The sequence below is a fragment of the Sminthopsis crassicaudata genome, chromosome 2 (assembly GCF_048593235.1).
Source record: "Sminthopsis crassicaudata isolate SCR6 chromosome 2, ASM4859323v1, whole genome shotgun sequence".
In the NCBI taxonomy this organism is placed as follows: domain Eukaryota; kingdom Metazoa; phylum Chordata; class Mammalia; order Dasyuromorphia; family Dasyuridae; genus Sminthopsis; species Sminthopsis crassicaudata.
In genome coordinates this window covers 153,152,186-153,164,779 of record NC_133618.1, presented here as the reverse complement: position 1 = coordinate 153,164,779, position 12,594 = coordinate 153,152,186, and the positions used below count along the sequence as shown (strand labels likewise).

General features: G+C 35.1%; 1 protein-coding gene across 3 annotated transcripts in view; it reads left to right on the top strand.

The window, feature by feature from the left end:
• The window catches only part of SYNDIG1 (synapse differentiation inducing 1), a 269,131-nt gene extending 256,744 nt beyond the window's left edge, over nt 1–12,387 (top strand). For all 3 annotated transcript variants that reach the window (XM_074287713.1, XM_074287714.1, XM_074287715.1), the window contains exon 4: nt 7,702–12,387. In XM_074287713.1, coding sequence (XP_074143814.1) covers nt 7,702–7,860 — 159 coding nt within the window. In that variant the 3' untranslated portion in view covers nt 7,861–12,387. The remainder of the gene's footprint in view (nt 1–7,701) is intronic.
• Nucleotides 12,388–12,594: the final 207 nt, after the last annotated feature.

Below are 12,594 nucleotides of genomic sequence, written 5' to 3'. Positions count from 1 at the left end.
AATTATAACAGTCAAGCGTATCCATTCAAATTACCAAACCCTATTAAGTTCTGAGACCATAGGCCTATTTATTTGGCAAATAATCTAGGTCTCAGAACGAATATGATTATTACTTATGTAATGTAAACAGAATCAGTAAGAAGAAAATGAACTAAGAACTGTGGGACATTGGAGTTTGGTGAAATGAATAAATTGAAATAGGTTGCTCACAAATTGTTAACACTTTTTGTTTATTCTGCACTTTTGATGTAGATAAGCTGGTTGTGAAGTTGCTATAAGATTCCTTCTATTTTGACCTTCCACTTGTCAGTCATTCAATAAATATTTATTAAGCACCTACTATTTGCAAAAAGAGAGGTATACAAAAAGAGACAAAAAATATTTCCTGCACTCAAAGATCTTATTATAATCTAGTGGGAAAGACAACAAGAAAATACAGATATGTACACACATTTGTGTGTGTGTGTGTGTGTGTGTGTGTGTGTGTGTGTGTGTGTGTGTGTGTTTGTAACTACAAGTCATATGCAGGATATATTAGAAATAAGAGAGAACAAACTATAATTAAGAGGAATTAGGAAAGTTTCTTATAGAATGTGAAATTTTATTTGGCACTTGAAAGAAGCCAGAAAAGGCAGTAAATAGAGATGAGGAGGTGAGGCATTCCAAACATGGAGGACAGTCAGAGCACATAAAAAAAGCTGAAAAATTGGGTCCTTTTTGTGAAGAAATGGGAAGAAGGCCAGTACCCTTGGATGGAAAAGCACTTTAATTCAGGGTCAGAACCCAAAAAATATCCTTTCTGTTCTTCTCACTTACCCTTTTAATCTCAAAGCAGTGAGATTGAATTAGAAAGTTTATATATTGTGTTGTTTCAGACATACTTTCACCTAAATTAATGATATATTGGTTGATATTTTTTGAGCCACATCAGCAATGGCCAAGATAGAGGATTCCATCTTTCCAACATATTGGTTTTCCTACATCTACTACTTTTTGGATAGCAAATAAAAAGAAGTTTAAGGGACTAACTGTAACAAGAATACTTTCTGAATAGGCTATATCCTCTGTTATAAAAAATAATTCTGCAAGTCCTTAAAAAGATAAATATCTCTTAAAACAGGACAATTATAAATATCATCAAAGTCTTACAGTCAAGTAAGAAAATTCCTTTCAACCAAATTATAAGCTTCCTTTGTTAAAAAAAAATCATCTCCAAGTAAATATATTTGTGACTCCATCTGTGTTTCCCTCTTGCAAAAGAAAATAATATTCATTTTTTAAAGGATGTTCATCTAGAGCTTGCAAAGGCCACAGTACTACTTGATTCAGAGGTGATCTTTTACATCCAGTATCCATTTTTCACTTCCTGTTTTCTTTTACTTCCACAATAACATAATATTTAATAACATCTAAGTTCAATTCTGTTATGTTCTTAATGACACAAGGTGATATTTTAATAACTGTTACTTTATAAAAAGTTTCTGTAGTCAGCTGAGCATAAATATGATGATGTTAGACCCCTTCTCCTAGAAAACAGTTTTGCCAGGATTTTTTTAAGCTAAGTCTCCTCAAGCCAGACTTTGTCATGCTTCCCTTCCTTGTGGCTTATTAGCTGACCAACTGACCTCCTATGAGAATATTTCCAACAAGATCCACAATGTGAATATGTAAATCATGCTTCTCAATCCTGTCATTTTAATAAAATATGATTTTGCTTCTTACTTTTTATAGAGGTGCGAGTTTCTGAAATCAGAAATAATACCACTGCATTGAGATCTCAGAGGTAGCAAGAAAAAGTAGCTCTTTTGGATGAAACAGTATGATACAATGGAAAGGATGCTTTCTTTTGAGCTAGAATATCTGGGGTCAAATCCCTGGCCTCTCAGTTGACTATGAATTTAGGCATCTTAACTTTAAGTTTTCCATTCCTTGTCTGTTAAAAGAAAGGATTAAACTACATAGTCTCTAAAATTCCTTCCAATTCTAAACATATAGTCTTATGAGTATTATGATCTGCAGAATGACTTTGCTCTAAGCATTTTGCAAATACCATGGCCCAGAAGCACTTTCAAAGATTCTTTCAAAGGAGCTTTTATATAGAGCCTACAACTCACAGAACTTTGATTTCTTTAGCTGAAAAACATCCTGACCTTTGCCATAAACATCACATTTTATTCTAAAATCACAAAACTCTCCCCAATTTCTAGAGATGCTTAGCAAAGTGTGAAATGGTGAAGATTATAAGCAAAATGTGGCACATTTGACCTTGAGGTTCCTTAAAATCAGTCTTGGTAATTTGTTTTTTACTAATCTTACGGCTAAGCCCCAAACAGAAAGAAACGTGTGAATGCATATAGTTATTTATATACATGAATATGTATATATCTATGCATTTTATGTATATGTGCATATGTATTTATGTGAATTTAAGTGTATATGTATGTATGCTCATGATATGTGTGCATAGATATAAAAATATATTCCCAAAATATTCATAGCAACATAATATGACACCAAAGAAATGGAAATTATTTGGGGAATGGCTCAAAATCTATAGTATATAAATGTAATACAATACCACTGCATAGTTAAGAAATAATAAATACAAGAAATATGAAGCAATTTGCATTCATTTATACAGAGCAAAATGAATGGAAGCAAGAAAACAATATGTACATAATGACTACAATAGAGTAAATGAATATATTCCTAAAAGGAAATTGAATTCCCAGTTAATGAGAAAATAGTTAAGGTTCTTGAAAAAGAGATAAATACACTTCCTTTCTGATAGCTGAGAAGTAAGGGTGCACTAGGACAGAATATCATACAAATTGTCATATACTGTCTCTTTATCAGATGTTTTTGACTAAGTGCTTTTCTTTGGCACAGGGAGAGTTGAGTATGGAGGCAAAGTGGGGCATCAGAAAGAGCTCTGGTTTTACAATCAGAAGGACTAGGGTTAATTCTACTTTTTTTTAGCAAGTCACTTAAACTCCATGGGCCTCAGTTTCCTCATCTGTTATTGAAGAAACTAGACTATTGTGGGGTAAAGACAAAGGGCATCAGTGAAACATCTTTTTAAGAGAAAAAATGCTTGATTCATACTTTTAGCAGGGGGTTACTGTAACATTTATTTCTTTTTTGCTTTTATTAATTAAAAAAAAAAAAAAAAAGACCTATTGTATAAGATTTCCTTTTCAGGTGAGCACACAATTTCAGGTTAAATGTAGTAAATATTTTCCTAAGTATCATGATAAGCCAAATTGAGTAATCAATTGAGTATAAAGATTTAACAGCCAGTTCTGACTAATAATCTGTCTTTAAATCATAAAGCAGAGGTGATTTCATTACCGGAAAATGTTTGTGCTGTGTCTTGGGTCTACTTCAGCCTATTCCAGTTAGATATCTATGCTGGTTTCAAGATTAGACATATATATTCCCGGATATCAGAATGTTATTTTCTTAAACTTACTAGTTGGTTAACTGTCAGCTTTTACCATTTTAATTTTATCACTAAATTGAATTTTGTAAATATTTTAAGTGATCAGCATGTGCCCAGGCTTAAAATGAGAGGCAACGTGACATGTATAAAGACCTGATCTAGAGTCAGAAATTTAATTTTAATTCAACAAGCATTAGATAAGATCTTCCTATATAGCAGATACTTTTGTGATATAAAGTCCCAAATGTAAGTCTCTGACCTAAAGGAGCTTGCCTTTTTTGAAGAGAAATGGGGAGACCTAGTTTCAAGTTCCATCTCTGACACATAACAGCTTTTTGCTCTGAGTAAATCATTGAACTTTTCAGGATCCTAGAGAATTCTATTATAAATTATATAACAGAAGTTGAATTTACATTGGTAAAGGGAGGTTCACCTACTCCAGCAAAATTAGAATAAAGAACAATAAAACAATAAGCAATAATAAACAATAAATAACAATAAAACAGTAAAAATAACAGCAACTATGCAGGGTGCTAGCTCAGATAATAAACAAGTTATGTGTGATGGGAGCTTATGAACTAGTAAAAAGAGATAAGATTGGTACCAAAGAAAGTGCAATATATATATATCAGAGCTTGATGAATGAATGATAGAGATATAAACATTTTATTTTAAGGTCCAAGGAAGGAAAGCATTCTCCATGAAAAAGTTCTACATTACTGGTTGATTTAGCATTTAAAACTGTATTCAACAGCTGTTCCTTTGGAAAACATGACTTTTGGTGGTATACTGGGACAATGCTTTACCATCCTGCCTTGTAATCATTTTTCAGCAACAAAACAATATGATTCTTATACTTCAAAACTTGGAATGTGGCCACAAATCCACGAGGACCCACTAGTATATGGAGCTACACTGGCTTCTGTGTCTATATTTACCACTCAGATTCATTATTTTAATATTTTCTTTTGCCAAATAAAGATGTACAGCAAAAAAATGATAAGTGACAATAGGTTTCCCCTGGCTCATTTTTGTTGCAGTCCTGTCCATCTCTTCATGACCCCATGTGGGGTTATTTTGGCAGAGATACTGGAATTATTTGCCATTTCCTTCTTCAGTTCATTTTACTGATGAGGAAACTGAAGCAAAATTAAGTGACTTACCCAGGGTCACACAGTAAATGTCACACATTTGAATTTAGGAAGATGGGTCTTCCTGATTCCAGGCTTGGCCCTTTATCCTTTGCACCATCCAACTTTCTGGATCCTGTAGCAAGGGGTATTCAATGCCTTAACCTGGTATCCTGGTGACCGAAGTGAGGCTAGTTATGTAACTTATTGTCACTACATCCATATACCTATTCTGAAATGATAGAATTCATTATCTTCCCCCCATACACTCTATACTTCTACAGTCACCTAATATTAATGAAATAATACTTCTGTTTTCCTAGTAACCTAGAACAGACTATGGCATTATCTTCAACTCCCCTTTCTGTCAGCCCATATAAACATCATGTCAAATGAACTACTATATGTGAAGTTTGCCTGGTACATAACTTTATAAATAGTTTCCCTTCATCACCTTGGTATCTAACCTATTACCAAGTCTTGTCATTTCTAGCTTCCCAGTGTTATTTCTATCATGCCCTTCTCTCCACTCTTACAGACATAGCCTTGCTTCATGCATTCATCACTTTTTGCCTGACTTAAAATGTCTTTTCCTCCTAATTTATCATCTTATTTCAAGTTTCTCCAGCTCTAAACCTTCCTTCACTCAGTTGCTTGTAATTTTTCTAAAGCACAGTTCTGGCAATGTCACCTCTATCCCCTAAGTTTTAACAAGCTCCAGGGGCTCATTATTATATCGATGATCTAACATAAAATCCTCTGTGTGGTGTTTAAAGCCCTAAATGACCTGTTCATCTCTTCCTCTCTTGCATTCTTCTACTTCATATTCATCTTCATATACTCTGTAATCCAGCTATACTGGCCTATTTGTAGTTCATAAAACACAACTTTCTATCTTCCTTCTGCTGACATTTTCCACTGGATGTCCCCTGTGCCTGGAATCTTCTGTCCCCTCATATTTTCCTCTTGGTTCTCCTAATTTCATTCAAGACACTGCTCCTCCCTGTAGGAGAGCTTTTACCTATCCCTCTACATTCTAATGCTTTTCATTTTGATTTTGTCTTTCATCTTTGTGTGTGTCTGTGTATACATGTACACATGCATACACAAATACACGCAAACATACACATAATTAGCTAGTTAGTTGCATGATCATTCTACCATTAGAATATAAGGTCTTCAAAGCAAGAGGCCACATATTTACCTTTGATTGTATCCCCAGCTCTTTTTAGGTTCCTGACACAAAATAAACCATCAATAAATGTTTGTTGACTGAACAGCCAACTACCATTTCCCTCACAATATAAAGAACTGCATAATTCTGAATTAGATCTTCTTATGTGTTTTGACCTAGTCAGAGAGGGATAGAGAGAACTATCTCCAAAGAGGGGAACAAAGTGGGATATGATGGCAATAGAGAGGTTTGGTCTTTAGCAAAGAAATCCCTCAATCTTTTTGCTTTAGTTTGGTAATAGCAGAAAGATGGTACAAACTGAGCAACAATGAACCAAACAATTAGATGACATTTGATAAAGTTGATGAAAAAGATGACCTTGGTATTTATCCAAAAGGCTGTTCATAATATCTAGTCATTGCCTTAAAAAGTGCCTTTAATGTTTTTTGCTTTAAGTCATAGTTGTTCAGTCATTTTTCTTTGAAGACTTTTCCTCATTGCCCAGTCCACCAAACTATATAAATGTGAGCTATAATTAAAGTGATAAAGACTCACAAAACTTCCATAAAGGAGTACTTTTAATACAAACAAGTATCTTGAGATATTATTATAAGTACTGAATCTATTACCTGGCTGACACAGCACTATAGAATCTTATACCTGGAAAGGACATTAGAGAAGGTCACTTTCTTATAATTAACAAAGCCAAGATAAGTAGGTAAGCTACATAGGTTGTCATCTAGGGAAAAACAGGCAAGGGATGAAAAGAAGGATGTGTTTAGCAATTGTTTTTGGTGCAGACTTGTCATTTTAACCATATATAAAACTCTTGATATGCAAATATATTTTGCTCTTGCAGATTAGCAATTGATCCATAACTAACTGTCTTGAAAATTTGTCCACTTCAAAGAGAGTTTAAGCAATTTTCTAGGATTGTCAGAAGCAAGATTTGACTGTAGGCTATATGATTCTAACAACAGCCTTCTCATACTCTTTGAGGAGATAAAATTGTAAGTCCGAACTTGATTTTGGGGGGCATAATTTTTAAACTTTGATTAGGGAATTTCTCCTAATTTTTGTTGCCACAATCAAACCAAATGATCCTATCTGCAACCTCCAACATGAGACTTCTACTGATTCCTTCCTGCCCAGTTTTTAGCACAATTTTTTTCTTGAAGTTACATTGCATTTGCTTGTTTGTATATATGTTGTACCACCTAACTATCCCGCCCCAACTATAAAATGTACATTTCTTGAGAACAAAGACAATCAATCAGTAAACATTAGTAAGAGCCAGGAACAGGAAATAAAAAATGAAAATCAGTCCTTTCCCTAAAGGAATTTTAATTGTAATGAGAAAGACAAATGCATACAGGCACATGGATATTTTGTATATGTGAGTATGAATATGAGTTTTTATATACACACTTTTATACACGTGTAAATGTATGTATGTAGGTATCTATCTATCCATATATATGCACATATATAGGTACATGCAGGATACATACAAATGCATAAAAATAGGTATGTATAAGATACATGTTAATTATGGATAAAATTACATTAGAAGACAAGGCACTTGAGGGATGAACAAAAGGCAGGAAAAGCCTTATTTACAGGAAGACATTTGTGCTGAGTCCTGAAAAAAAATTGAGGATTCTAAGAGACAGAGGCAAAGAGGGTAAATGTTCAAGCCATAAAGCACAGTCCTACTATTCCCAAATTCTTGTTATTGATAGTTTTGACACAAGACATAGGGTCAAAGGATTGTAATTCAAATATTGTCCTTCAAAGGAGATTCCTATCTTTCAACATTGCTAAATTCTTCCTTTGCAAAATGAATAGGAATTAAAAGATTAAAAGAATAGAAAAATCCTCTTTATACTACTACCAAATCTCACTTTTGCTAATGACTATTATTTCCACCCTCCCCCTTTTTTCCCACTCTACAGACTAACAAAGCTGTGGCCAAGGGTGACTTCCACCAAGCCAGCACCAGTTCCCGACGGGCACTCTTCTTGGCTGTGCTCTCCATCACCATTGGAACTGGCCTCTACGTGGGAGTGGCTGTGGCACTGATTGCCTATCTCTCCAAAAACAATCACTTATGAGTCCCTGGCAAAGGAAATAAGAAGGAAGAACTCAGTAGATGAAGAGAAACCAGAGCTGAGTTGATGGAGAGAAGATGATCCCTGGTATCCCCATATCAGGATCAAGAAGACAAACCCATGCGATACTATTCATTATGAATCACAAAACAACTCCATGAAGCCCTGAATTTTTCTGTCTGTATCTTATTTTCTTTCTTTTTGGTCTTTTAAAGGCCTTTTGCACCATTGTGCTGAGAAGAACTGAATACTTTTAGAAAGAAGATTCCAGCGGAGATCCCAAACTGTGAGGTACCTCTGGTTTGTTTCTGGCTGGTTAATTAATACTGTGTCTACATGGCACTCATAAGAAGTACTACTAATAGTGCTAGCAATGAGCAAACAGAATAATGGCTTTATTTTGTGGACTATAGGGCTCCAAAGACAGAGAGTGCAAGGGATATATCATGATTTCATATTGGCACTGCTTGATCCCTCTTGCATACCTTTGATACTCCCCCAGAAGAAAATGAAAGAACTATCTCCCTGTCTTCATAAGCTGGGGGTGAGGGGCTAACCAGCTCCCAGGTCCTGTCCTCAGCTGACATTACCCCATGAGCCAGCCTAGCCCCAGAATGCAGGACCAGAATAGCATGGAATCTGTCTTCATCCCTACCACTGCTTCTTCTCCATGGTGACTACAAAATGAGGCTATAATGGGCCTTCTCTCAGAGTTTTTAAGTTAAAGAGAGACCAGGTGCTTCTGTGGAAAAAAAAAAAAAAAAGGAGAATGGCAAAGAAAGGACTGAACCTAAATAGGAAAGAGGAGCAAAGCATCCCTCCTATGGACTCTCTTCCCTGTGCACAGCTGAGCCGAACACAAGCATTGTAACCTCATGGCAACAGAGCTTACCAACCCCAAGACTGGAGACTCAGCCTCAAAATGAAGAAATATAGGGACATTTATTTTCTTTGCTTTGTTGTCACTCACCTCAATGATAAGCAATGTACCTAGCTATCTTGTGAAGGAGTTGAACGCTATCCTTACTTTCTTGACTAAATGAATAGCTTATTTTCTCTTCATATTTTTTTTAAAGTAGCAATCATTGCTTCATGTTGCTCAGTTTATCAGATGAATGCTGAGAAAGTAATAATCACAGCCATTTTAATACTGTTTCATGTCTATTTTCCCAGTGCTATTTATTTGACAAAAAATATCTTTTAGGATCACTTCTTTGGTCTTTTCTTTGGGGTTTATTTCAAGCAATTGTCTTTCATTCTTAAGGAAAAAAAAAACCTTTAAAATATCACTAACCTTCTTCCACTGGAAGCAAATGTACCAAACTGTCTCTATTAAGACCATAATCCTAAATTTCTTGACTTTATTCATTAGCATAAAGATCATCAACCAGACCTTAATGACATCCAAAAGCACATGAATGACATCTTTCTGGAAGTAAGCAACATTCCTTAACAATTTTGACTTATTGCTCAATAATCCTGAGTTCCTTAAATATCAGTAATCTCATACTTGGGCATCTTAAGGTTATGGAGAAAGAGCAAATGATACAGTGGTTAAAAGGATGATTTTGGAATTTAGCTCCTACCTTGGAGACATACTAGCTGGGTGACTTTTGATAAACCATTTAACCCCTCAGTGCTATAGAGACAACTCATTAAGACTTGTCAATTTACACTAGTCAAGGGAGATTTTATAGCCTGAGTTCATCATATTGATTAAATTTCGTTTAATTAAAAATATACACATATGTATTTTATACATATAGATACACATATGCATATATATAATGGAAATATATGTTTGTATATGTATATATGTGTGTGTGTTTGAAAGGCTATGGTCCATACAATTCAATAGCCTGGTTGTCCACTCTGGAGTCAATGTTAAAAGGTTTGGGGCAGCAAGGTGGCACAATGGCTAGCGGGCCAGACCTGGACTAAGTGAGTTCAAATATGGTCTCAGATATATGCATATCTAGGCAAATCATTTAAGCTTGATTTCCTCAGAAAACAAACAAACAAACAAAAAGATGGGGTGAACTTAGCTTGATTTTGATTCTGATATATCCACAGTATGTGCCCTTATTCATAGTAAATGAGTCTTTTTTTTTTTCCCCCCTGAGGCTGGGGTTAAGTGACTTGCCCAGGGTCACACAGTTAGGAAGTGTTAAGTGTCTGAGATCAGATTTGAACTCAGGTCCTCCTGAATTCAAGTCTGGTGCTCTATCCACTGCGCCACCTAGCTGCCCCCAGTAAATGAGTCTTAATTCATCTGATTCTCATCCATAATGTTTTCAGATCCTCTTCACTTTCAATTTTCATCTTACCCTAATTTAGTTGCTTTCCCTAATCTCCCAGGTGATTTTTGATTGCCTTTTTCTAGATTTTTTACAACTCTGTGTGTGTGTTTTGTTTAAGATATGATGATAAGAACAGAATACAACATGATTTTACCAAAATCAAAATATGTCTGAAGAAAATTAGAAGGAATTCTTGTATTCCAATAGTTCAATCAGCTACCAAGGGCTAATCCAGTCTATTAAATTCAGTAGATAATTGCAAAACACTCACAATGTGCACAGTGTCATGTTAGTCACTAGAATACAGATTCACATACACAAAAATGTTCCTGCTCTCCAGGAACTTACATTTTACTGGGGGAAAAACAATATTCACATGTATTATTGATGCTGTTTGAGTGGTCTAGATTAATGGTTATATGAAAGTTGTTAAAAATCCCCTTTAAATTGGCCACAGGTTTTAGGAGTGAAAGAATTCACTCATTCCCAAATTATTAGTTGCGAAATGAACATTTATTGTTAGATAAAAATCAGTTTACCAAGAGACTGACTTCTATAGTGGCAGATCTATGGAAGATGGAGTTTTGCACTGAGAATGCAGTTCTCAGTGGACAGAAAGTCCTGGAAGCAAAGGGAGCTACCAAGGTCCATCTGCAAAGACTTTAGTTCATGGAAGCTATTATATTGAGAGTCATGGTGGGGGCTGGGACAGCCCCAGCAGAGCAGGTCAGATGGGGTGGGGGCTAGTGGGTGGGATCCCAAGTTGGCTCATCTACAACTGGGTTTCAGATTGAGCTGGAATTTTAATTGAATGAGTCTTTAATTGAATAGAGTTGGAATTCTTTGCCTAAGGACTAGAACCAACACCATCTAAATAACAGAATGAAACTGCTTATCTTGTTTCCCTCAGGCCCGAGTCCCTCACTGAGGCAGAGTTGAAGGAGATTTTCTCCTTCAAGGATTTTTAGAGTTCCTGGATGCCTTCTTCATTATGAGTAATACAAAAGAGAGTAAAGAGACTGATTAACTTACTACCTTTTACTACCTGCAGTGAGAGATTAGATTAAATCACTTCTAAGATCCTCCTCCGGCCCAATTCTAAGATTATAGTTATATAACTATTATTATACTTTGGGTTGCTCCTAATCAATCTGCAAAATTAAGAGGGATGTGAATGAAATTAAAGGACATTTTTATGGAGATAAAGAAACATCCAGAAAGTTGAAAGGGAATAGTAAAAGAAAATCAAATGCCTGCTAATTAGATACAAAAGCAGAAACATTTTACTATATACATTACAAAAATGTTTCCTCACATTAAACAATTTCTGTATTAATAAACTCTCCAGGATAAATGAAGATTAATCTAAATCATATGACATATACTCTTGATCTCCTAGATCCTTCCATGCCATGTTTTATTCTGCATATTTCTTTCTCTTTTTTTGTTTCTTTAAACCCAGAAAAAGTGTTTACATTTGGATATACATAGTTGCCCTGTGACTTAGTACAGAAGAAAAAATTTAGCTCAGTGGAATTTCAGGAACATAGGTTTAAGAGTCAAAGAACCTGAGACCTGTGTTCAAATACCAGCTATAGCTATGAGCAACCTAAGTGAACTTGGATAACCATTTTTCTTTGTTTTTGCATGCAAAATGAAATCATTAAATTAGATCCTCCTTTATGGAGCTCACAGAATACAATCATTATTTCTCTTTATGGATCCCTTAAGGATCCTTGCATTAGAAACTTTTAAAAAGTGTTTGAACTACACATAACTCTTTGAATACAGGTTTCCATTGGGATGCATGTCTGCTAAAACACCTTTGATCTACAAAATACTTTGGTTATGACTTTGCAGAGTGTGATAACTCATTTGCTCATCCATGAAACACATTTGGTGGCTAATGGGTTAGGAAGAGGAATAGGGTTCTTTATATTTCTTTTTTCTTCTTTTTCTTGTTGTTATTTGTTTGCTCTTTACCTGGGCCTTGGAATCTCTTCCAAGAATCAAAGTTCCCACAAAAAATGTTCTAATGTCTTTATTTGCTACAGAAATATCTGGATACAGTATAACAAAGAGGTATCTAGGCTGCAGTAAGGTCTCTCACTCCAGATAAACAGACCAATACCTAATGGCACTTGCCTCCAAAAGCCAGTGCCACTGGTTTGTACTCATTAGTATCCAAAAATGATAGAAAAACTGTGTGAATATAAAATATCCTATGGATTATTCTTCATCTATTTTCTTTTCAAAAAAAAATCAATTATGTTAGAGAAAAAAAAAGAACATTCTCATGGAACACTTGATGAACACTTCTACTTTCTTGTTGGCAAATGTATAGTTCCTAATACAAGGTTGGCCTTGGAGGACCTACAGAAAATGATGATCAGTGTAAACATGGAGTTGCCAATAAATACAGGGATTCACTTTGCAC